Below are 27560 nucleotides of genomic sequence, written 5' to 3' on the forward strand. Positions count from 1 at the left end.
CTTGTCATCACTTTTTCCTGTTCGACATTTCTATGAAATTTTGTCATAATCAGTGTACGAATTTGTGAGTTTTGGCCCCAAAAAAGTTTTGTGGAGTCACAGTGACCTTGATCTTGGAACTTTGACAGGATTTTGATCTTAAGATGTCACAAGAATGAGACGGATATCTGACCACAGCGGCCTCACTGGCACGAAAGCATAAAAAGAAATTCAGTGCTATGAATTCAGTGGTATTTCAATATTAAGCATTCAGTGCCTGTTAAAATTCAAATACTTGTGTCTCATTTGCCTCCACACATCTCCCTGACAAACAGATGAGGGTCAACTTTGGTATCAAGTGCAAAATTGAAATAGACTGATATCAGAGTGTTACATGAGGTTGATATTAAATATGAGTGAATGTGCTCCACATGAATAATATAAAGGATAATTTGTGACCTTCAGGAACACCAGGAGAGGGCACTGAACATTAAAAAACTCCTGGAAAAAGCATCAAAATGGCCAGTGGTGATGCTTTCTATGGATTCAAAGTGTGAGCCTGTTTTAGGCTTTGAGCCACGCCACAATCAGTGATGACACAGCAGGTGTTTTGCCTTTCGCAGCCAATGAAATACACCTGCTGTGACTTCACTGATTGGGATGAAGCAAGAGGGCAATGTGCTTTAAAGGTTCAAGTTTATTTGTGATTCAGTTTTGGAAAAAAAGTTCTCAGTACTGTAAAAAGGGTGTATGTTTTTTTTTTTAAACAATTATAATATTTTTCTAAAAAATACTTATGTGAATTTTCCTGTCATTAGTGTGAAAATCCAGTCACACGTGAGCATCAGTGGTGGAAAAAGCAACAGTAACAGTGGCATACTTTATGGATATATCCTAATATACAAGTCCTGCATTGCAAATTTATAATAAAATTCAACCCATTCATATTATTTATTTAATTTTTTTTAATTCATTAGAATTTTAATTGTACTGGGAATAACATTGTCAAAAATGTCTCCTTGAAACTTTTTTAAAAACGTTATTCAACAATACAATGTACAAATTACGTCAGGTGATTTTTTAGAAACTGAGGGAGGACCACCGCTCAACCCAGCCATGTCTTGGTTAAGGTGCTGGAAAAACAGCTAAAAAGTCCACAATGAAAAAAGGGGGATTTCCGCACAATTAAATTTGCACTAAAATAATGTGAATTTTAGTGCAAATTTAAGTGTGCGGAAATCCCCCTTTTTTCATTGTCAGGTGATTTTTTAAAAATTATTTATTTATTTTATTATTTTTTAATTAAATAGAATTTTAATTGTACTCGAAATAACATTGTCAAAAATATCTCCTTGAAACTTTAAAAAAAAACTTTATTCAACAATACAATGTACAAAGTACATCAGATCTTTTTTTATCTATATCTTTATTTTTATTAAATAGTATTTTAATTGCACCGGAATAACATTATCAAAAATGTCTGTTGAATTTAAAAAAAAAAAAAAAAAAACTTTATACAACAATACAATGTACAAAAGACGTCAGGTGATGATTTTTTTTGTTTGTTTTATTTTTTATTACTTTTATTAAATAGAGTTTTAATTGTACTGGGAGTAGCATTGTCAAAAATGTCTCCTTGAAACTTTTTTAAAAAACTTTATTAAGCAATACAAAGTACAAATGACGTCAGATGATTTTTTTTTTTTAATGTTGCTTTGTTTTTATTCTTATTAAAAAGAATTTTAATTGCACTGGGAATAACATTGTGAAAAATGTCTCCTTGAAACTTTTTTTAAATTTTTTTTTCAACAATACAATGTACAAAATATGTCAGGTGATGATTTTTTATTTATTTGTATTTAATAGAATTTTAATTGTACTGGGAAAAACATTGTCAAAAATGTCTCCTTGAAACTTTTTTTTAAAAAAAAAACTTAAAATAATTAAAAAATAATCATAATATTAACACATAGCTACATATTTAGAAATCTTAAAATAAACAATAAAAAACTTTTTAAACTTCCTGAAATGTAATGACGACATGAATAAAAAAAATATTTGAAGCTCATTGGTCGTTGATGTGATTCAGATAATTCTAGAACGCCGGTCTCTGATTCTGATTGGCTGAGCGGAATTCCAAGAACTCGCTAAATTGAACTCGCGCACCTTATTTAAATATTAATATTTCACCGGAAACTGTTAGTAATACGCCACGCTACTGTACATATCATAACTTGAACTTTATGTAGCCGTTGTTTAAGCGATTACAGTAACACACAGGCGTAAATAACACATCATAGTCCACGTTATTATTTTTTTTCCCAACACATAAAACACCTATGTTATATAAGCGCGCGGCAGAGAGGCTCATTGGCTCGCGGAGAGCTGTGGGAAAGTCTGCTGTGAGGAGGCATGTGTCCTTGGGAAGCAGAGACTTACACCTTCTCTTTTGGTGTGGACGTTATACATTTTTGTCACGATTCATTTCCTGTCACCCGAGGGGGCTCGCGGGCAACTACAGTGCGCGCGCACAGTTTGAACCCCTTTTAACTTTCTCCCTCGGGATTACGCACAGGGACTTTCTTCCACGGAGATGTCAGGCTGAGATGTCAAGTGTCTCCAAGACAGGAGGAGGAAGCGTTTTACCGTTGTGGAGTTTTGTTCCGTGGGTGACACTTTACATTTACTCGGATACTCTCTTTTTTTTTTTTTTTAAACATGAGCGAGCAGGTAGGGCTTCAGTGCCTTGCGCGAGGACACCTAACCGGGGCGCGCAGCTGTTGATGGACTCCTGCTGGGATCAAACCTGCAACCTTTTAGTCTCGGCACAGCCAAAACAACAACTCTGCCACCCTGCTTCCTGCCGATAAAACAACCTGTATCACACCCACAGTATGGATTACTGCACATTTAACAACTTTTCTCCTAATATGGATTTAATTTGGTGCGAACTGTGATACCTGCACGCTTCTTATAAAGACTTTCACCTTGACGTGCGTTCCCACCACATATCCTGCGGCTTAGTGTTGTTTCTGGCACGTTTTTATGAAGATATCAGAGCCCTCTGTACACTTAAAAGAGTTGTAGCCCTAAATCTCGTCGGCTCTCATGGGACTGAGGCATTCGTCGCGTTGTTTGCTGCTACGGCGGAAGATGGCGGAGGCGGACAGCTCGGAGGTAGGGACCTTGTGGTGTCCTGCACCCGGCTATAGCCGACACCGGGACACTCTCATGATGCTTATGTTATAGTGACAGCACGTTTGACTTGAATATGATGCGCACAGCTTTGTGTTTCCTATCCTATCATCATGGTATCCATATTACGAATCAGCGCTGCACTGTGATGGCGTGCAGGCAAAGCAAAGTGCATTTCCCGGTGTCCTGCAGATGTTGTGGGTGATATAAAGAGACGGATGTAACTGCAATCGTAGTGATGGTGCATGAACATGTGTGTTCTTTGGGTGCGTGAAGGTTTTGAACGTGCCTGTGTTCTCTGTCCTTGGTGCTGAAGGGAACCTGCATCCCGTACCGGCTCCTCTCTGAGTCTGCTGCTTGTGTAATAGCCAAGATTAGACATATGCATTCTTGACTGCTTATTATATAAATCCATTTTGGCTGCACATCACTGCCTCTGCCTGTGTCAGCCACGTGTTGACCTAAAGGCAGGTGCACCCACTCAAAATGACTGGACACACAATGCTCAAATCATTCTCTCTGCCGTTTCTCAATCCTGTCACAAACTTTCCCCCCTTTTCTCTCTCATTCCTCCTCAACAGCGGCAACAGCCTGTCACGTCCCCCCTCTCTCAGTCTGCCCAGCCCTCCCCACTGCCTAAACCAGTGCCTACTGCCCACCATGTGCCCTGCGTCCCCCACACGCCTCATGTAGCAGCCCTGGCCACCTGTCCTGGTCGAGGCAAGATTGCCAAGTTCATCAGCCCGGAGGATATGACGTCACGGGACTACTACTTCGACTCTTATGCCCACTTTGGCATCCACGAGGTAGGCGGGCCAGGCTGGCAAAACGGCGGCTTGGTATGTAAGACCAGCGTGAAAGAATGACACCAGAGTGTTATTTATCAGTCTAGACTGTTTTGATGTGAGTTGTCGAGACGGATATATGGGCTGCAGAGATGTCCGCCTCCTCCCTAATATAATAGAACTAGATGGCACTCGGCTTGTGGTGCTCAAAGTGCCAAAAAATACATTTGAAAAACTCAACAGCAATGTCTCTTTCTAGAAATCATGACCTGGTTACTCCAGATAATCCACAGACCTTGTTGTGAGCAGTTTCATGTTGGAACTATTTTCTTTCTCCTGAACTACACCCTATCATCACACAGAAGGAAGCGTGCATCTACTGCTAGCCCACCTAGCACCACTGAGCTAGCTAATGTCACAGTTTAGCCAAGGTGGACTCCGAGTCTGTTTTGCAAAGGAGTCAGTTAGTCGGTCACAGGTAGACTTACTCAGTTTGAACTCCTGGTCAAGTGTAGCTTGACGAGGCCTGCTGCTAGTGCTAGCATCTGAGGCTGTGCTAGCTCGGACATCTGGGTTCGCCGCTAAATGTTTTGTGTTGAGGTGATATTTCAGGCTTGCAGAACTTTGATGGCACAAAAATCAACAGTTCCATCTGGGTGTTTTTTTTTTAAAGTGTAGATGTTCCACTCACAGGGCCAAGCTGCGTCGTCTCATCTGCCTCCATCATGTGACAAAGCCACTGTGGCCTTCAGTGACGCACCGGGTCAAAGGGAACCATGGAACCAATTTTTTGAACGTATTAGTTTTCCTCCCTTCCCCCATACAAGGCGAGGTGCTCAAGGTCTCATTCTCAGTCTCAAGTCATTTCATCAAGGTCTTCTTGAATCACTCTTAGTCTGGTCGCTGTGTGCGTCGACTATGAAACAGCCCCTAAGGCGACGAGTCTCGGAGGAGCTTCCAGCTGCCCCCGTGACCTGGCCCCGCATGAGCCGATGATAATAGATAAATTATTTTTCCTGTGATTAATCAATCGAAATCACTGTGTTATTTTGACAGGCCCTAGTTAAAAAGTTACGTTTCAGATTTCAATTTCATGGTGTGAAAACACTGTGGTGAATCTGTGGTTACATTTAGGCACAAAAGAACACTTTAGGGTTAAAATACCCAGTTTGATCGCTACAACCACAGCTGAGTCGGTTTAAGAAATACCTGGCTGTTGCCATAACTACAGCTGGATATATGCCGCCATCGCCTTAAAATATACGTGTTTGTTGTCATGACAACCACTGCTGGAAATGTGCCAATGTGGCCTTCAGGCACCATGGAACTTGATTCAAATGTACGGGTTATTTTGACAGTCCTAATCTAAACAAAATATGTACAATGTATTATCATTATCACCATTTACTAAATCTAATAGAGAAGGAGCAAAAATCTGGCTCCCAGATAATAAGACTCAACACAATGTCAAATCATTCAAACTTACATTAAATAGCCCAAAAATCAAATGACTTCAAACATGAATGCACAAAGAGCAATGGAACTCACATTTTCACTGAGTAGAGCTCGGGTTTCTGCTGCAGGTAGTGACAGAGAGGGCTCACACCTGAACTCAGTCTCCTTTATATAGGCCCTAATCAAGCCAGGCTCCTTGTTCCTCCTCCTCCCTGGCTATAGAGAGGGCCATTCATGTTGTCCTGCACAATTGACACAAGGGAGAAGTTTCCATTCTGCAACCTCACAGCTAGATGCCACTTAATCCTACACACTGGACCCTTAAATGTTTACATCTGGTCCTCTTGTCCATGAGTAGATGCACGCTTCCTTCTGGGCGGTCAAACAGTTGACAGGTGTAGTTAGGTCATGATTTCTGTAAAGAGACATTGCTGTTGAGTTTTTCAAATGAATTTTTTGGCTCTTTGAGCACCACAAGCCGAGCGCCATCAAGCTCTATTATATGCCAGAGAAGGCAGACATCTCTACGGCTGATATCTCTGACGCTGGGGTGAACTCTCCTTTAAACCCAAACAACAAAACAAAGATTCAGGCAAAGTAAAAGGAGTCCTCAGTCCTCCAGTGCTTTCCAACATGAGTTTAAACAAAGCATGACACCAAATGCATCACACGATGACGCAAACATCTCTCAGTAGCCTAAACTTTAAAGGCACTCTCGTAAAAAACACTTTAGAACATCAAATATAATCTAATGATTCGCCCATATTAGAATAAACTCCAAACACAAACCTCCGATGCAACTGTCCGCCTACGTTTGTGGGCAAATAGAAAGAGAGTGGAGAGTGTCTCTTAGCTGACAAAAGAGGAGGCTTTTCCATTACCAGCTCGCACTAAAGAAGCCAGATGCATGATAATAGTCCATGTTCGGTGCTCCATAAATGAAAACAATCTGTCTTTTACAGCCGGTGAACTGCTGAAGATAATCGCAGAGCTATACCTTAGCTAATGACCTTGATCTGCGGAGGTGGTGGAAAAGTTTGGGGACATATAGACCTTTTTAAGTAGTGCCCATATTTAGCATGTGGGTCAGGTTTTTGTCGGCTCGCAGACAAAGAGAGTGTCCTGATTAGAGGAGTGCAAAGCAAGGAAGATGAAAAGTGGGATGTGTGAATGGGCTCAGGGAGATGGATATCAGGCAGTCCCCAAAGGCTTTGTGTTGTACTCCCGTCTATTTCAAGAAGCTCTGCCACTGTCACAAAGGCTCCTGGCCTAAATACTGCCTTATCTACCTCATTATACATGAAAAAACTGTGCATTCGCACGCTGAGGAAAATGTGCGTAACGTTTTAGCATAATGTACACACATTTGTATGTTCATTATGTAGCATTATGTGTATTATGTATTCCTTTGTGCATCACTGTTCTTCAGGTAGTCTTGACAGCTCCATATAGAAGCTGTAGTGCATGTTATTCAAGACTGCAATTAAGCGTCACAGCTACGACCCTTTGGGTTTATCTCTAATTTAAACAGGAGATGCTGAAGGATGAGGTGCGGACGCTCACTTACCGGAACGCCATGTACCACAACAAGCACGTGTTCAAAGATAAAATCGTCCTGGATGTCGGTAGCGGCACGGGGATCCTCTGCATGTTTGCAGCCAATGCCGGCGCCAAACATGTGTATGGGGTAAGTCAAATAGATACACTAAACAGATGCTTCACAGTTACTTCTTCATGAGAATCATCCAACAGTTACTGCTTTTGTTTAAGTCTTCATGAGAGAGAACAGCCGCACACTCTTTAAAGGTCCAAATTAATATCATATCTGGCTCTGCTGTCACATTATCTCTCATCCGTGGCCTTTCCCTCTACATATGCTATGCACACACACCCTGCCTTTTTGAAATTCCTCTTAAAGAAGTACTTCACTGTTGGAGGAATGGTCTTTTCATAAAACTGGGATGTCTATGCAGTAGAAAGATGCGAATACTTTTGAAACTGGTGCTACAGTATATGACCGGAGAAAGCAGAGTATACGGGCCTTTGGTTCTTCTCAAGAGGTACAAAACTTACAACTACCAGAATACACTGATAAGTTCACTCTCTAGCTGATGGGTGACGTAATGTGAGTTGGTTTTGACCGGCTTGTCCGAAAACACAATGTGATCTCATCCATACTTGATGATGATAAATTATGCCAAGGGCAGCCTTTTGCGTCGTATCTTGATGCAGAAGGGTTCAGCGATTAGATTTAGGCAACAGAACTACTTGGTTTTTGAAAAGAAAAGATTGCAGATGTCACTGCAAAATACCTGCCCTTGAGTGGCACAAATGCAGCCAGAAAGGCAGTGGTACGTCGCCAACAAAGACCCGACATTGAATGCTACAAATGCGGCTTGAAAGGCAGCGATGTGTTGCCAACAAACACCTGACAATGAGTGCTACAAATGCGGCTTGAAACGCAGCAGTTTGTCACCAACAAACACCTGGCTTAAAGTGGCACAGATGTGGCAGGGAAGTCAGTGGTGTGTCGCCAAAAATCACCCGACATTGAGTGCTACAAATGCGGGTTGAAAGGCGACGGTGTGTTGCCAACAAACACCTGACAATGAGTGTGACAAATGTGGCTTGAAACGCAATACTTTGTCGCCAGCAAACACCTGGCTTAAAGTGGCACATATGTGGCAGGGAAGTCAGTAGTGTGTTGCCAAAAAACACCTGACATTTAGTGCTACAAATGCGGGTTGAAAGGCAGCGGTTTGTTGCAAACAAACACCTGACAATGAGTGCTACAAATGCGGCTTGAAAAGCAGCAGTTTGTCGCTAGCAACCACCTGGCTTAAAGTGGCACGATGCGGCAGGGAAGTCGGTGGCATGTCGCCAGTGAACACCCAGCTTTGAGCACCACAAATGCAGCCAGAAAGGCAGCAGGGGATTGGCCAAAAACACTGTGCTCTAACTGCCACAAGCGTAGCCGCAATGCAGCAGCAGCTTGTTGTCAAAAAACACCTGGTTTTGAGTGCTACAGGCATGGCTGGAAAGACAACGGTGTGTTGCTGAATTTATGAAGAAAACTTGGTTTTTCATACATGCCTCCACTGTGAACGAACACTCTAAAAATGGAGAAAAGTTCTTGATGAATTGAAGTCAGTGGGGCCCAGATTTAACAACAGCGAAACTACAGCTTGTGCAGTATAATCAAGTCTCATTTATCCGGGCGTATGCTCAGTACTTTCCAAACACAGCTCAAAAGCAGCCCAGGCACACTCAGGGTGCGCTACTCGTATATGGAAGTATTTTGTAACGTAACGTGTTTGTGAAAATGCATGTGTTTGGAAGTACTAAGCATTAAGGCTGCAAATAATGATTATTTTCATTACTGATTTGTCTGTCAATTAATCATTTAGTCCATAAAATGCTCATCACAATTTCCGAAGGCCCTAAATATCATCTTCAAATTACTTCTTTTGTCCAACCAATAGTCCAAAACCCAAAGACTATTCCTTATCTACCGTCAATGAAAAGGAAAATCAAATTCACACATTTAAGAAGCTGGAAGCAGCAAATGTTTGACATGTTTGCTTGAGAAATGACTGAAATGATTAATTGATTTTTAAAATAGTTGGCAGCTGAGCATCTAATGATTACACGAATGGGTTTACATTGGAGTTGGTGGAAAAACTGGCGTGGGACACTGCCCAGAGGTGTATTTTGATGCTCTAGGAGTGAGACTGGTAGCCGGCTGGTGACAGACAATCTCAAATTACAGTTGAACAGTAAGATAAAATATGTCTCTGTAGACATTTTAGGTGAGAAACAGGCAATACAGTGACACAATCTTGGTTTATTTTTGATTAGCACTGCCTAGTTTTCCTGTTTGACCTGAATTTGGTCTGAATTTGAGAGCTATATCTACTTCTGTACTCTTTGTGTGAATGGTGGCCCAGCAAAAATTCCTTCATCTGGCGGATATTGGCTGGCAAATGAGCAAGGAGATCAGGGAGATTTTAACATAGTTCATTTACACATGCTTCCCAAAGTATCCTTTTAAGAGCCAGTTTCTTGTGCTCTGTTGAGAAACCGGTAATCTCTCTCAGACAATCATCCCCACACAGGCAATAAGAGACATCTGGTTCTCCTCATCACAGGTTCCCGGCAGTGTCTCCCACAGTTATGTATGATTCATATACTGTATTACACTTATGGATGGGAGAGCAGGATGATGTATTAGTTTCATGCTGCACAGGGTCTGAGATGAGCGATGAGGGATGTTAATGTGTGGATGGATTGGCAGGGTTTGATTAAATTTGCCCTTCCGATATTACCCTGAAGGTTAACTTACTGTACAGGGAGAGAAAATGCTAACACCACTGCAGATCAGGGTTTTTTTTTCCAACTAAGAATTTTAACATATCTGTTATGATTTATTAAAACAATGAAAAGTGCCTGTTATGTTAGACAGTGGTTCCCAACTGGTCTGTCCATGGCGTCCAGATTTCTCCTCAGTCATTAGTTCAAGGTCCACACAGTTTAATACATTCGGTGCCATACTTGCCATGTTGTTGAGCTAGTTTGCTGTCTCTGTCAAGTAGCTGTACGTGAGTCACACACTCTACAGCGAGCACAGTCTCTCTCTGAAGTCGTCAAAATCTGGCATGTGGGTGGTGACTTGCGCCGTCAGAAACCAACGAAAAAAGACGTCCTTCAATGTTGGCATGATATGTGGCCGTTGCTGTTATAGTTTAAAGGTGGCCGGTGGTGTTAGGGGGAAGCGCGGTGGGACATGGACGAAAGTTAAGGCGGCAAATGTTAGCTGGAGGGTGGTGGATGAGTCCAACAAACACCGACTTTAACCCAAGAGAGCAGTGTTTGTGTACCACAAGATTCTAATCCCAAACCCTGTTCTTTTTTTCCTAAATTTAACCACTTGCTCTTGTTGCCTAAACGTAACCACGTGTTTTTGTTGCCTAAACCCAACCATGTGCATTAGTTGTTAAAGGAAAAACAGCGTTAATCTGGGGTGTTGTACTGACATAGTGCTTTTATTTTGAAAGAGACTGTGTTTAAATGTTAAATTACCTGTGAAAACAGAAGTGTATTTTGAAAGAAGACAATGCATCTAACAGGCAGAACTTGACACCGCGTCCCAGGGTGTCAACAACCAACCTACCCAGGGTACCTTTCACATCGTATGTGGACGTGGAAAGTCCATGACCAAGCACGTCAGTATGTGACGAGGTCGGAGTGAGAATGTGTTGACACAACAGGAAACGGCACTTCAAAATGGAAGCTCTGTGCTGGTAATTCACTGTGCTTAGAAATAAAGTGAGTTTGTGGCCCATTCAGAATGGATGCGCAACCCACTTTTGGACCACGACCCACCAGTTGGGAACCACTAACTCAAGCAATGTAAATATTCAACAGTTTCCTGTTAAGACGACACTATGTCTGTGGTTTTGTCCTTGTGCCCACAGATCGAATGTTCGAGCATATCCGAATACTCCGAGAAGATTATCAAGTCCAATCACCTACACAACGGTAAGTCAAAGTGGTTTTGTTATCACGACTACATTTCTCACATCCATCTGTCTGAATGCAGAGCGCTGCGATGACATCTGGATAAGACGCGGCGTGAAAGATCTGCATATTTCCATCATTACCGTCACACCCGACGATATTAGTCACAGTTCTGACGGTTAACTGGCAGCTCGCCTCTGATGTCAAATAACCATAATCCCTGCTATCAATCATTATTCCCTCAGTGGTGCTAATTAGCATTGTAAAATGCCACCCTGAACTTCACAGACGGAGGACTGGCAACAGATGGTGGGTTTCATAACCTGTTCGCTTGACATTAGGCTGGTTTTTGTTTCATCTTTCATATTTACATTTCAGTTATTTTAAGATGATGCTATTAGCAAGGTGTACAAAGATTAAAACAGAAGGCTAACTCTTTAAAATGTTTAAAATCTATCTCCCAGTATCTTCACACCATGGGTCAAAGAGGCCAGAATGGAAAACAAGACAAATTCATGCATAAATAGTGAGGCGTGCAATGAGCGTAGTAATTAAGATGTGCTAATTCACAGCAGTCCCACAGCACAAAAACAGTGTTGTCTGAGAACAGAGCTATTGTCCGATTTGCATTAATGTGATAAAGATGCCGTGAAGTAATTTGTTGCCTGCTGTTTTTGTGGCTCTCCACCCCACAGTCATTACCATCTTCAAGGGCAAAGTGGAGGAGGTGGAGCTGCCTGTGGAGAAGGTGGACATTATCATCTCAGAGTGGATGGGCTATTGCCTCTTCTACGAGTCCATGCTCAACACCGTCATCTTCGCCAGGGACAAGTGGCTGGTATGATGGTGCTGCTGGAGGCTCGTGGAGAGCTAGGCTTAGCCTGTGTGTGTGTGGACGAATAAGGCGTTTGACACATAAACACAGCAGACAGTGATGAAGGAGAGGATTTACTGTACGCTTTAGTGCATGTGTCTGCTGCTCAGATGCCGAGGTCCTACGTGAATGATGTGGTTTCTAACCTCAGTGGCTGCCTGCAGGGTTTAAACTTGGCATGTGTGATCTTAAATTACACGGCAGGTGTGTGAACAGTAACGGTGATGGATAGCCTGTGTGTGTGTTAATACCTGAAGATTTTCTTTTGTGTTCAGAAACCCGGAGGCCTGATGTTCCCTGACAGAGCGGCTCTCTATGTGGTAGCCATCGAAGACAGGCAGTACAAGGACTTCAAGATTCACTGTGAGTAATTATGGAAGATTTGTTTTTTGCTCTCACATTTTGTCTCTGTCTCCCTCTCAGCTGTGCAGTGCATAATTAATGACCACAGATGAAGTAAAATCACACTCCAGTTAGATCTAGAATCGTTTGGGCCCACTCTCTAATAAGCCAGTGTTACTGCAGACTGTGAGAAATGAGTAAGTCATTAATTAAAGGTCATGGCTTTGTCATGTTTTAATCATCCATGAAGAGTTTCTGCACCACAATATCAGGTTTGTGTTTCAAGTGATCAAAATGTCAACTCAGGCTCACCGAGTAAAACAAATACTTTACTCCCAAAGTAACCATTTCTCTGTCAGTTACTCACCCTGTGTCACCTTGAATTTGTGAGTAAAACATACATGCCTCCACGGTGAATGAACAATCGTAAAAAATGGAGAAAAGTTCTTGATGATTTGAAGTCAGAGGGGTCAGAATTTAACAACAACAAAACTATATCAAGACATCTGTTTACAAACTCTCACACGACTCATGCAGTATAAGTAACGTTAGCTAAAAAGATACACAACAGCCAGAATAATTTTTCACAGCCAGGCAACCCAAATTATACATGCAAATGTCTTGTTACTGATCAGTGAACTCATAAAAAATTAATTATCTATCACAAAAGCTATTAGTTCCATCCTAGAAACCAAGTGTAAAATATGACATGTTAGGGCCCGATCACACAGGAAGCATTTTGCAGGTTGCAAAACAAGAGGCGCAGTGCTCTGCCTTTTTGTTAAAAAAAAAAATTGAAAATTGAATCCCACTAGTGAAAAGCAAAACACTTGCTGCGCCTTTTTATTGTTGCCAGGCAACCACCCCATCATGTCCTTAGGGGCCGTGTACATGCCTCATCTTTAACCGCCTGGAAAACGTGAGCGCTACTCTTGTGCCTTTTTTGAGCCAGCTTTTAGGAGCGTGGCAACAGGTTGTGCCTGAGGTTGCTAAGCAACCCTAACAAGCATCGTATAGCCTATTTACCTGAAATCCAGAGCGCAGAGCTGATCTTCTTCCAGGCGCTGTTCATAAACGTGTAGGCCTATCGTCCGTGGTACAGATGTAAGCTCTCAGTAGCCCTGCACTAACATGATCAACGTTTCCGTATTTATCACAGACTGATATTTACTGATGAAGGGAAAGATATCTGTCGGCTGTGATTGGTTGGTCCTTGTCACATGACATACAGTGTGCGCTGCTGCGTTCCAAAAGTTGAATTCTGGCATTTGAGCATGCCTGCCGTGTGTCCATATTGAAAGAAATGAATTTGAGCATGCAAAAAATGCTGCATGTGTACGGCCCCTTACACCAACCTTCCTGTATAATCAGTCTACTGTTTTATTTTGGTTTGGTTTTATTTGACAGTAATTAGCAATCTAGTTCCTAAAATGTTGAGGCAGAGGCTACTTGCTGTAGCTCTGGTTGAGGGTGAGAGGCTGTCAGTAAATAGTTTGTTGGGTTCAGGGAAACGGAGATCTGTGTGGGGGTACGTGAGACCCTAAACAAGATGGTGGATCATGGGGAGTACCACCAGTTGGTCCAGGAGCTTCTCCTCAATGACAGCAGTACTGCATTTATATGCTTTCACTCCTGTTCATGTCAAATCGTGGTAGCTGTGGTTTGTAAAGTCTTATAGCTCTGGGTATCCAGCAACAGCTACCACCATTGTTTACCAACTGTAAACTTCTTGTCATGACCACCACAGAAGGCCCGCCTCTCATATCATCCCACTGGACAATGAGAAGGAAGCAGAGATGACGTGGGGCCCTTCGAGGAGTTCAGAACGCTCCAGCAAAGACACCAGACGCTGGTGGTCAAGTCCAGTGTGGATTGTTTAATTCCGCAAATGGGTCTAGAGAAAGGACATTACGAACAAGGGAAGGACACGTCGTGACAGACCCAATCTGGAAACGAACAATAGCATCTGCATTTCCATCGTTACCATTTTTAAAAGTCTAGACTAAAATGCAGTGTGAGAATGTAGCCTTAGAGAGAAGTACCCAAAGTACACCAATAAGGTGCCTTTATCCTGCAGTACATTTTCTGCTCTGAACTCACTCGGTGTGTTCAAATAGCTTTCACTGCAGGAGTGCTGAGCTTAACATTGTGATCCAGATCAAAGACCAATATTAAAGGTGCCATTCACCCTTGTGCTTGAGGTATTGAATCTGGGTTAATAACTCCGACTGAGTTTCCTTTCACTGCACAGGTGGCCTTCTCTGTTCTCTTCCATCCGCACATGCACATAAAGGTTCATACTTTCATATAAATCCCAAAAGAATTCAGTCCGCCCGAACCTCTCGCGCTCTTATTTTTAGTTTCTCTCTGCGTCGGTGGCATGTTCCACCTTCTCATCGTTCAGACTTAGTGTTTGGCCTCCTGACAAAGCAAGGTGGAGTGGAGGGACAGAGGGAATGGGGGAGGGAAAGCCTGTTCGGTGCATTTTCAGCCCAAATTATGATAAAAAAAAAGCCTGCCAGACATGGTGGAGGAGGCGGAGGAGGCCAGAGTCTATTTTCAGGAGGCCTTGTCTTTCTCCACAGAGGGGCTGGATAGACAGAAAGACAGCGTGAGTGCGGGACTGCTTTTCCTGGCAGGGTTAAGTGCTTTATTTTATTTTCTCTCCTACCTTTTTTTTGCTGACAGCTTGGCAGGAACAGAGAGAACAGAACATGGCAAGTGTATGAAAATTCAGAAAGTAAAAATTCAGAAAACACTGTTTGCATTTGTTTTCACAGCCCGTTCTCATTACTCGGTCATACTGTAGCGACGCTTTGTCATGCCCCTCAGTGTCTGATACTGATGCACAACCTTTAGCATCTGTATGAGACACACTGGGCTTTCAGCTAACTTCAATATAAACACATCTGTGGCAATATTAGATGTTCAGAGAGACTGACATTGCATAAAGAGCAAAGTCCACACAGGGAGGAGGTCAAAGGTAGATGGATAGGTTGAACAAGCACAGGACTTTCAATCGCCAGGAGAAAATGTAAACCATGGATACTTTACAGTTATACATTTTCATACGTAGCACATCAACGTTTCTAAAGTGGCGTAGTTCAAATTGTAGGTTTATGAGCTCAGTTACTAATCAGGTGGTGGAGGGGATGGTGGCTGGCATTCGACCTGAGCCAGACTTCTGCAAGGCAGCAGATAGCATCACACCACTGTTCCAGACCAGTCGTGTTCTGGTAGGGCCGCATCATTACATATCCAGCAGTGCTTATGGCAACAACAAGCGACTAGTTTTTCAGGCATGGTTGGCACATTTCATGCGTTTTTTGTCCAAATGTAAAAAAGCTGTGGTTTGCAGAAATGTACAATGCCAACATTCATTCTGGCAAGTGGGTTTTCATGTCCTCTGTGAAACTGAGTCAGTGTCATTTTAACCCAATGCATGATAGTTTCCTAAACCTAACCAAGTAGTGTTGGCACTGAAATCTGTTTCCTGTGAACATGGAAGTTTATTTAAAAAAGACCATCCAAAACTCATGCTAGTGGTGTACCTAAAGAATCATTGTTTGAAGCACAGGGCCGCTGACCAAGCTGCAGTATGACGAGTTGTGAGTGATAATATGTTGGTATTCTCATGGGTGCTGTTTTTGTTTGTGTATGCGCAGGGTGGGAAAACGTGTACGGGTTCGACATGAGCTGCATTCGCAATGTGGCCATCAAAGAGCCTCTAGTGGATGTGGTAGATCCGAAGCAGGTGGTGACGAACGCCTGCCTCCTAAAGGTCAGTCTGTGTCCTTGAGTACAAATATTGCACGTGCATGGTGAAGGAGTGTGAACGTACAGTACCTCGAACTTTTGTCCATCACTCCATATTGCTTTAAACCTTAAGAAAGCCTGCGTGTTTGAGGCACACACCCCAACAAACAAGGTTTTTCATCTTTTGTGTTCTGCCACCAACTACATGCACCCTGAAAGAAGTCCGAGACCACGATCAATCCCTGAGCCTCTGATCATTCCCGGGCTGCCGAGACTATTTTCTAGTACATAATAGAGGTTTCTGGGGAGCTGTAATAGTCTGCAGCTCTGTCTCCATGCTTGAACAGTGGCTTGTCTTTCATCTCACAAATGAACAGAGGATAAGAGCATTCAGGGAGGTGATAGCTTTTTTGTCTACCTTTCATTTCTTTTCCTCTTTCACTGTTCCCACTGTGTGCTTTTTGTCATGTTTTTTTTTCCATTTCAAGTATCCAATATTGTCCTTCCTTTCTCTCCTTTTTTGTTTCATATCAGTTTGTATTCTTATTCTCACTCTTTCCTTCTTAATCACTTCTTCGTATCCTTCATCTCCTGTCACATTTTAAGCAATGTCAGGCCTCACTAGTTCGAGGGAATAGGGAGGTCTCACTCTGTCTCTCCCTCTGTGTGTTGGTGAAATGTCACACAAGAGCAGGCACTGAGTCACCAGAGGGAATAAAGTGGGCGCTCCATCTATTTGTACGAGCACCAACCTTCCTTTTGTGTTCAAAAAGGTGATTTATGTGTGAGATTGGATAGGTGGTCGCTACACTCTTAGAAATAAGGCTCCAAAAGGGTTCTTCTTCATTACTCAGATTCACAATGTTAAAACTAGATAACCAAGTTCTTTTTAATCAGACAAATTCATCCAACAATGAACAGGCAACTGAATTGGAGGAAATAGCCTGTTAGCTAGTTAGCAGCCTGTTAGCTAAGCTAGCACACTGTCATACGGTCTCTCTGAAGAATCCAACGCAAAAGATCCCTTTTGTTTTTTTTTACATACTTGAGGCTAATTCCAGACTGAAATATTATGGTTCGTACGATTAATTTCGCATACACATCGGATAGAGATTTCCATAGGAATGAATGGACTTCCAGTTGACTTGTCTCTGTACACATACGTAAGTGGAAATGAGGAGTAAGATTTCCCAGTGTAGGAATCCAGACTGCAGAGGCATGGCCGGCATGACATGTAACACAGCAGCGTCAGCCTCTAGTATGACGTACTGTATAACATGCATGTTAGCAGAGTCAATAACAATGGCTTAGCATGGCAACAACAACCTGATATATCATGGTTTGATCTCGTCCTTTGCTCAGAGGGTACGGAGCTTCAGGATCTCATTATTTTCCCAATTTGCGGATATTTTTGGCTGCCGTTTTTCTTCTTTAAGTTGACTGCTAACTGCTAACATTTTGACTCGACCAGGGGACTTCACCACAAGCAGACTAGCTGTAGAAACAGGTGACAAGCTTTACACTCTGGCGATTTGACCAGAGGAGTTGCAGGTGACACTATCACCTGGCTTGAGTCGAGCTCAGATGGCCAGTTCACACCGCTGCAACCTTTCTCTGCAAAGTTCTTAAACAGTTTCGTCTCGTCTGGAATCATTGGTCTGAACTGAGCTTTAGAGGGTGAAAGGGTTCTTAGTGGTACCAGAAGACTATAGAAGGGTCCTCTGTAGAACCTCTCATAGGGAGTCTTGGGTTGAACCTTTCACAGATGGTTGTAGGTATAACCCTTTTCATTGGGTTCGATATAGAACCCTCTGATACCCCTCCTGCATGGAAGTAGCTCTGGATCTCGAACTGGTTTCGTTCAGGGCTTTTGGAACCTTGGTGTGAACCAGCCTTTGTTTCCACAAATTTTGGTCAGAAACATTGCAATCAAGATGAGTCATCAACAGAAGGTGTTGCACAATGCAAAACAGAAGTTAACAGTAGTAGCAAGATGGTGGATCGCATTGATGACCTGCAAACATTTGTTCTGATATTACAGATATTTGCTTTTATCCAAAAACAACTTTTTGGATTCTCAATTAATTTATTTTTGGTCAAAATGCTCAGAATGGCTCAAAACTAGGTGTGGGAAAGGGGCGGCAAAGCAGTATGAAAAAAGTTTTGACCAGGAACCAAATAGGGTTCTCCCATGGGGACAAGCCGAAGAACCCCATGTGATTCTAGTTAGGATCTTTCTTTCTAAGAGTGCAGAGAGTTAGTGACATGCTGTTGGATGGAACATTCATTCTCACTGTCTGTATGTCTTTCACATGCATATATTCAGGGCTTATTCACCCATCCCCCCGCCGCCAGCCACTTCGCCTCATCTTAATTCAAACTGCCACTCATTCCTCGCAAGCTAAAATTACAAAGTCGCTCCCGGGGAGTTTTTTTCTCTCCTCCTACAATTTGCTGTATATGATACTGGCCTGGTATCATTGGAAAGGACAGAGGTGTTAAATCACAATCTGTCATGCTGACGCCACATGGCCGAGCGATCCGTGGCCCAATAGGCCCGGCGAGATGAGCAGGTTGCAGTGTTCCCCGTCTTCAGCAATACAACATTATGCATGACCAGCTCCACTCCTATTTTGGAGCAACAGTGAAGCCTGCCAGGTAACAAAATGTGATACATAGATTTGTAGCCATATTCATAAGGCAGTGCTTGATATAGCCACGAGGGAACACACACACACACACACTCACACACACACAGCCTCCCTCCCTTGTAGACGTGAGGGAGGACACCCACACAGCATGTGTACTGTGAGCAGGCTTCGTTTGCCAGCCGTGATTCAACCTGTGGGCTTTCACACACACACACACACACACACACACACACACACACACACACACACACACACACACAAACATAATTATGGTGAATAATCAAGCAGCGACTGACATATACTGTACATGTACTGCGTGTATGAGGGATGGCAGGTGGGCGTGACAACTTGTGTCTGTACATGTGGTGTGCTGCCTTCCTGACATATTCCATGGACTGGAAAGCAGTCTTTGCAAAATAAAGTCAGTCTGCTATTTGTTTTTGCAGGAAGTGGACATCTACACCGTGAAGCCGGAGGACCTGTCCTTCACCTCAGCCTTCTGCCTGCAGATCCAGCGCAACGATTACGTCCATGCCCTGGTCACCTATTTCAACATCGAGTTCACTAAGTGTCACAAGAAGACTGGTTTCTCCACTGGTGAGTAATATGTCTCCAAACTCTAAACACTTTTTAGACACCAGTCTTAGAGTGTCTGTTCGCTCATATCACATGAAAACGTATTTACCTACTCACCCCTCTCGTTTTTTTTGCCTTTTGAGATCAAAAGAAGAAAGACAGGGAACAAATGGGGAGAAATGGACTCTGTAAAATCCTACACCTTAATGAGAATTTGTCCAATTTTGAAATTAGAGGAGTAAATCTTGCCAGATCATATAAAACTTTCTGGTAGCACCAACTTTAAGTCAGTCATTTGCAAAAGCAAAGCATTCCTCGATCCAGCTGGTCAGTGGAGCCTCGAGAGCCTCAAAAGCTGAGCAAATAACACCAAATATCTTCATGGCTGGATACCACTATGAGAAAGTCTTTATCTTTATTGTTGGAGTTAACCAACCCTTTAAAGGGATAGTTTGGATTTTTTAAGTTGCTGTTATATGAGGCACTTGTCCATAGTTAGTGTATTACCTACAGCAGATGGCGGTTCGACACGCTGTCAAGGAAGCTAAACAATATACAGCTGTGGACAGGGGTTGCAGCAAAACTTATTTTAGCCACCTAAAAAAAATCAGTTTAAGTGTACCCTGTATTTAAAACATTTTCAGCACTTTACCTTGCAGCAGACAGCCCTTCCCAACAGGGAAACCGTTACCAGCTTCTGTTCCCCAGCTCTCATCAAAGCCACCAAACTCCACTGAAAAATACAGTAATTTAAGCTCACTGCTGGTCCACCACTATCTCAGTCAGTAAGTTTGTTTGTGTTATTGTGTGACTTTGGTGAATCTGATGTAAGCCTTTTAAACTCCAAAGTCACACAATAAGACAATGAAACTAACTGATCGAGGAAGCAGTAGACCAGCAGCTCCTGTGTTTAGTGGTGTTAAATTACTGTTTTTCTCAATGGAGTCTGGCTTAGAGTCTGGGTAAAGCAAAACCAGTGATTTCACATCATACGTCTTAGAAAATATTTGGTGAAAACGTGTGAAAAGACTGTGAGAGCTGTGTAGTACTGAATTGCAGATTTAGACATTTGAACTGTTTTTAACATTTCCAAGAGTCCAAAATTTTTGGATGGGTCTACAGTCACGGCTGGATGATGCACTGGAGCCATCCTTAACATAACCCATTTTAGCTATTTCAGTCTAATACAAATGGTCCAGCCACGGGGTCCAGATTTCACCTTAGTCGTTAGTTCAAGCTCCACACTTCTTAACTGTACGTTCACACCAAAAGCTTCCAAAGAGGTAATGTCTCTCGTGGATGCACAAGAAGCACGAATGTCAAAAATATTTGTGGCAGCTTTGGTTGTTCTGGTCGCTCATCACGTGAATCATTGAACTTGTCAGTTTAAAGGAGCCACAAAGCGGACCTCTGGCTTGAAAGCAGTGTAGTTGCTGCTTTGTTGTTGTCCAGTCAAAAAGCTCATAGTTGGCCTACACAAAGTTAAGTTTGGTCAGTGAAAACAGAAAACGTATGTCATCCCGTTCAAACCAAGCAAGGAAGACTTGCATGCTAAGTCGTAACATTAGCCTGCAATTCTCTCCTCTATTACTAACATTACACACTTTAAAACTCACCAGACCACCCAACTACCTCCGCGACGTGGTCCCAAGCCTCAATCTTTTTATTTTGGTCTCTGTAACCGAACAGCGACACATTATAAAGGACTGAGTGGGCGCAAACGCAAGTAACAGACTTCTCAATATCCATTGTCGGAACAAGTTTGCTGTAGGAACCAAAGTAACATGGCTTGTTCTCTGGGACCTGCTTTATTGAAGCATGTCAGCATTCCGATTGGTTGCCGCCAAACCACGTCGGAGCTCATTACTATAAAGGTAAATGAGTTTTAACTCCCCTCCGGAGCCGCTCTGGTCACCCAAGACGCACGGCTGACGACCAGGTTGACCAAGTTGCCCAAGTTACCCAAGTTGCTGGGCTCTCATTGAAAATTAATGACTTCCGCCGCTGTGGAAGCTCTGGTCGCTTTTGGTGTGAACGTACAGTAATACATTCAGCATCATACTTGCATTTGGCCACGTCCTCAAGCTAGTATGCTAGCAGGTCTCACTCCGAAGTTGTCGGACACCGGTGCTTGGTGGGTGACTTCGGCATTAGACACCGTTGAAAAATGCTGTTCTTTCACGTCAGCACGTTTAAACGTGTGGAAACGTGGCGAGACAACAGTGAAAGTTAAGACAGCAAAAGTCTGACTAGGGTGGGCAGGAGTGGTGGTGGATGGGTGCAACAACCACCGACTTTCACCTTGGAGGCTGGTGTTTGCTTCCCGTAAGATTACCAACGTAGCGTGTTTTGAATGAGACTTTAACTGTAAATTTCCTGTGAAAACAGTAGTTTGAAAACAGACAATGGATGTAACAGGCAGAACTTGACACAGCGTCCCAGAACGCCAACAACCGACGCACCCAGGGCACCTTGCACGTCATATAGGCCTATCGACATGGAAAGTCCATGACCAAACGTTGATACGTGACGAGGTCGGAGTGAGTATGTGTTGAGTTTGCTGTCTCAGTCAAGCAGCTGTCGGTTAGTCACTCCCTGTACAGCAGGAAACGGCACTTCAAAATAAAAGCTCAGTGCCGGAAATTGACTGTACTTGAAAATAAAGTGTGTTTTTTACAAACTTGACAGGTTTGTGACCCACTTTTGGACCGCGACCCACCAGCTGGGAACCACTGGTGTAATACATACATGAATAAACATCTAAGAAGAATGCTACAATCATACAAACACAAGCAAAATAGTCGTCACTAATGTACCTTTCAGTCTTTTCGTCTGATTCAGCTTCCTGGCCCTGGGTGTGTGCTCTGTGCTGAGACTAGCTGCTGAACAAGAGGCTATCGCTACACACTGGATCTGTCATTGTTCGGTTCGGAGGTTGTGTGTCATGCTTCCTTACACTGTGTGTGCTTCTTCTACTGGGTTAGCTGCTAACGACAGACCTTTGCTTTGCGGCAGCTTGGTTTTCGTTTCAGCCCCAGCATCTCCGAGCAGAGAACACTGCTCATTTTTTCAAGAGTTTGAAAGCTAATTTTACACACTTGGCAACTTTTTTAATCTTTCAAATTTGGGTGGGTGGTTCCTAACACATTTTTTTCTGTGGTGTGACAATCTCATAACAAATATTTATTTTTGCTTCACCCGGACTTTAAAGAGAATAACAGCCTCAGTTTGCCACCAGAAATGGCTGCCTGATGGCGAAGTAAAGCGGAGAAAATATTCTGAAAATAGCACACACTTAAACTGATACTGATTTTTTGGGTAGCTAAAATATGTTGCTGCAAACCCCTACACAGCAGTACATTGCTTTGCTTTCATGTTGGCACTTTTGCCTGCTTTTCCAAACTGTGTTACATGAGCCGACCCGATGTTTGCACCGACGGAATCACCAAGCGCTTCTGGTGATGTGGTGTCGAGGACGCCTATTATAAGAGAGAGTTGCTAAGCTGTTATGTAAGCTTATGTTAATACATTCATGCATCCAGCGCTTACATAATATTGTGTAGAGGAGGTTCTATGTTTGGCTGAGTCTGTTGGGCCCAAGGCTGAGCATCACTGAAGGAGTTCTCTCCTATCAGCCTCTGTATTTCTCCCACAGGGTGAGTGAGTTTCTTTGCTGTTAAATTCCTCCCATGTTAACACGCCCGAGGGAACCGAGTGTCCATTTGAAGCAGTAACGTTTTGTAAATCCTATAATTCTCACGCTCCCCTTAACTTTTCTGGCCTCTTCCTCACTGCACCTTTCTGTTTTACCACTTTAACCTGTCTGCACTTTATCTTCTTTCCTCTCTACATCATGTTTCTCCTTTTTGCTCCTCTCTTGTGGACACATATTCTTCTCCTCTACGCCCACTATCCTTGACCTCAGCTCCAGATGCTGCCAGCACACACTGGAAGCAGACAGTGTTTTATTTAGAGGACTACTTGACTGTCAAGAAGGGAGAGGAGATCTTTGGCAGCATCACTGTCAGGCCCAATGAGAAGAATGTGGTAAGACTCACACAAAATAGCCACAAAATTCTTCATTGTTTAGATTTAAATTATTAATAAATGTAGGAAAAAGTACAATATTTGCATCTGAAAACAACAATTGAACTATAAGTATAAAGTAGTATGATATGGAAATACTTATGTACAAGTGCTTTAACTTTATACTTGAAGGGAAGCTTCAGTATTTTTTAATTTAGACTCTATTTTCTCATGTTTTGTGTCCAAGTGACTAATGGGAACAGTCATTTTTAAAACCAGTCCAGTCGTCATCTGCCTGATGAGGCTGGCCAAGTCATCCTCCAAGACAGTGGGAGGGATGTCACAGCGAACCGTCAATTTACTTCTATTAAACGTGCCTGTTTTTGCCACTGACAGGCTCAGATTGTTATTTTCAGTGTCTGACAGCTTATGGAAAGGATCCCTACAGAGGCTGACCTGTTTGTTAAAGAGTAAGATCCTTTTTGTTTCACCCAAAACAGTTCAGAAATCTGTGTGTTGCCAAACTCCACATCCTCCATTTCAAGGCTGATTCCAAATGTCCGCACTTCCCCACACTTTCAGACTCGCGGACTTTGCGGGTGTGTTCCCTGGAAGTGCTGTCCAAATCCTCAATTCATCCAGTCAACAAATGGCCTCAAGCAGACTTTCTGCAGACTTCTAGAGAGTCAGCTTGGAGTGCAGACTTAAGCAGACTTCACTGAAGTACAGGCTGTAGAGGGACTGAAATGCATGGTATTATTGCAGCCCATCAGGCTGTGCAGTAAAATAGGCAAAAGAATGGATAAAAACAACAAAACAAGTCCTCTAATGTCAGTAATTCCTGTTTTTGAACACATGTAGCCTGTTATGTATGTATGACATATATGAATACATTTTTGTTCAGTCACAAAAAAGGCTATACATGGGATTTATATCTTGTTATCTGCAGGGACAGATGAGTTCAGCACTGTTCATCAACTTATATGACACGAATATGAATATGACAGCAGTGATAGTTACCATTTCCACGGCAACGAGAAAAACAGTCTTGAGGACTGTCTATCAGTCGCTAGCAGTCTCTGCCCTCGCAGACTTTACGTGATGACAGTAAATACATCACACTACGTACTGTACAACTGAAGTCTGCAAGGGCAGGGCTTGACGCTAACTTTTTTCCCCAAGGAGCACATGTGCCCCTAAGTTGAATAAGTAAGGAGCGCACAAAGAACTTTAGGGGCACAATGTAAATTGATCAAATAATGTGTTTTCTGTAATAAACGTGATGCAAATAGACATTTACAAGCAAAATTATTTAATGAATTTGTATACAAAATGTACAGAAAGGTAAAATCATCAAGTTTTGAAAAAGTATTTAGTTGAGCAATTTAATTTTGTCTTTAATGTTATTATCTTATATATATTATCTTTGCAATATGATTATCTTATATAATGTTATTACTATCCTAAAATATTCTCCAGGTCCTCTGAAACTCTGCAGGACTTATTTCCACCCTGCCCAGCAGCAGTACCGTGGCGAACGGTCCCTAACTACAGGGAGAACGGAGCAGGCTTCGCTGGAGGTCCGCCAATTTTCCCGGTCCCTCTTCTCCGCCACACTTTGACTTATTCCCACCCAGCCGACAGCCTGGCCGTGGAGAACGGTCCCTAACTGCGGGGAGAACGGAGCAGGCTTCCTTGGAGGTCCGCCGCTTTTCCCTGTCCCTCGTCTCCACCACACTTTGACTAAAGCCTCTTTCACACAGTGCGCGATTTTTGCGGCGCCCACCGCGGGGTAGAGCGCAGAGCAAGCAGAGAGCAAGGCACGCAAGACAGGATTTGGGGGAGTACAGGCACGCTTAAGAGCTACAGCTCCATGGTGACCGCTTCCGGGTCTACTTCAGGCTGATGTCGAGGTGTCGTCACAGCGCGTTGCGGTGAAATTAAAAAAATTGCAATTTGAGCGCAGGCTGGTGGCGCGCAGACGCCGCGGCATCAGCTCGGCGGCAGAGCGGTGCGCTCTTGTGCTGCGGTAGCACATACACAATGAATGGGTTCGTCGGCGGAGGTCTGCGCTTTGCGCGCTCTGTATGAAAAGGGCTTTATTTCCACCCTGCCCAGCAGCGGTACCATGGCGAACGGTCCCTAACTGCGGGGAGAACGGAGCAGGCTTCCCTGTACGTAGGTCCGCCGCTTCCTCCACACTTTGAGTTATTTACACGCTGCCGACATTGGGACTTTTCATTGTGCCGACAGTGGCTTGGAAACTGCCCATAACCATGTCACACGGGGAAGAGGGAAAGCGGCTGGAGTTCCTCCAACATTTGCGGTTAGATTATCATATTTTTTTTTATTGACAAAAATATAGGCTGCTTCGGCTGGTTTTTTTATGCGCACACGTGCCCCTAAATATTTTTTACAGTTCGCACACACCTATTTTCAGTCGCAAATGCGAGTGAAACGCTCGCACTGTCGAGCCCTGAAGGGCTCAGTCCGAAAGTCCAGAGGGTGGACATCTGGGTTCAGCCAAACACACAGTCATTTTAGTGTGTATATACCCGCATATTTTCACATCTAAGTGGGTGCATTAAGGGTTTATTTCAACCAAACCAGAGCTGGTGATTGTTGGGACAGCGGAAACATGAACCAAGATGGTTACTGTGAGTTTATGCTTAGTTCCTGCCGACACTGAATTCAGTGAGTTTTACGATGATAAAATTTCTGTTTATTTAAAAAAAGTCTGGTGGGTGTGGTGATGGTGAAATCAGGGCTGTTACTGGTTACACAAAAAGGATCTTACTCTTCAACAAAAAGGTCTATCTCTGTAGGAATCCTTTCAATAATGTTGTCACTGAAAATAATGATCTGAGCCTGTCAGTGACAAAAACAAGCACATTTACAGGACATAAATTGATGGGGCTCAGTTGCCCCGAATGTTTACATTGCAGCCTGTTTTGCAGCTGCCAGCTGCAGCGCTGTCGCTCAGTTCTGGACCCATTTAAACATTTGTTGTTCCCATTAGTCACTGAGACACAAAAACATGGGAAAATAGAGTCCAGTTTGAAAAACAGCAGTTTCCCTTTAAATGCAATTTATGAGTAAATGTTAAATTCATTTGCATTTTTTGTATGTGGAGATTTTGTTTGGCTACAGCTAAACCCAGGGGAAATTTCTGCCATTAATTAATTTAAAACCATTTTATCTTCTGTAGCGTGACCTGGAGTTCACCCTGGAGCTAGACTTTAAAGGACAACTATGTGAGGCCGCCATTTCCCACGACTATAAAATGCGTTAAGAACAACAACCAACCAACAAACTATCCTCAGCCCCTCTCGACACTCGCGGGAAAGGGGGGCGGCACAGGCTCTCCATCGAGCATTCCAGTTGGCCAGCAAGGGTGACCAGACGCATCTGATCGGATGCCATCATGCCAGCACCCAAGTGATGTCATCCGAATAGGCAAGTATCTCTCAGCAATAGTGCCATCACCTGTTCCAACTTGATCGACTCGGGCACATCGTTGAATGTAACATCCTAAATGAACTTGATTTTTTTTTTCTCTCTCTCACTAGTTTCTGGAAATTGTATAATTTTGAGTATTAAATGAAAAGTCTTTATATTGTTAGTGCAGCTAATTGAAAGCATTGATCTGCGTGATGTGGAGAAGGTTACAGCACAGTCAGCATCTGTTTTTCCTTCTGTTGAGATTCATCACGCACTGTGTCATTGTATAGAGGGTGCAGTAATCAGTTGTGTTTTACTTTGTTATTTATTACTTGCATGTTAACGTTTGTTTTGCTTCATTGATTCCAGAAGGACGTGAAATGTAATTTCTTTATTTCTTAATTGAGGATAATTCAGAACAAATGTACTTTGGTACCAGAATAAAACAGAACAATGCCTCAGAACAGGAACAAACACAGATGCAATACGTCATGGGACACTCTGTTTTGATCGGACAAACAAGGAATGTGAAAAACAAGATGATGATGATGAATAAAATGTCAAAGAATCACATTTTTCTCTCATGATTTTTCATTGAAACAGTTTTTTATCTCCAACATAAAATATAACTACATTAACATATACTGCACCAGAGAGAATTAATTACAGAAAGCTAGCATTTAGTTATCAAAAAAAGCTACTTTATATTTACGATTCCTCTCTTGGGTGAAGGCTATTTAAGTAATTATAATACAGAGTAGGTTTAATTTTAAATCGTATAGACAGCACTACTGTGATTTGGCAACACAGCATTATTTACAGGAAATGGTGCAGCACTTTAGTTTTACTTCAGCCCTCAGCCTCATCATTTAAACTTTACAGTAGGTTTTACGTTCACACGCGGGACACAGTCCTTCCTGTCGACTTCAACATTTCGTGCATGTCTGGACCAAAATGATAAAG

The 27560-nt window shown here is 42.8% G+C and overlaps 1 protein-coding gene across 1 annotated transcript; it reads left to right on the forward strand.

The window, feature by feature from the left end:
- Positions 1 to 2183: 2183 nt before the first annotated feature.
- On the forward strand, positions 2184 to 26502 carry LOC125882522 (protein arginine N-methyltransferase 8-B). The gene is made up of 10 exons (XM_049566251.1): positions 2184 to 3156; positions 3756 to 3980; positions 6946 to 7101; positions 10889 to 10952; positions 11627 to 11769; positions 12081 to 12168; positions 15813 to 15928; positions 19001 to 19151; positions 23056 to 23177; positions 26365 to 26502. Exons 1-10 carry the CDS (start codon positions 3088 to 3090, stop codon positions 26446 to 26448), a joined length of 1218 nt encoding a protein of 405 aa, XP_049422208.1. The 5' UTR covers positions 2184 to 3087; the 3' UTR covers positions 26449 to 26502.
- Positions 26503 to 27560: the final 1058 nt, after the last annotated feature.

This window comes from Epinephelus fuscoguttatus, linkage group LG22 (assembly GCF_011397635.1).
Source record: "Epinephelus fuscoguttatus linkage group LG22, E.fuscoguttatus.final_Chr_v1".
Lineage (NCBI taxonomy): Eukaryota > Metazoa > Chordata > Actinopteri > Perciformes > Serranidae > Epinephelus > Epinephelus fuscoguttatus.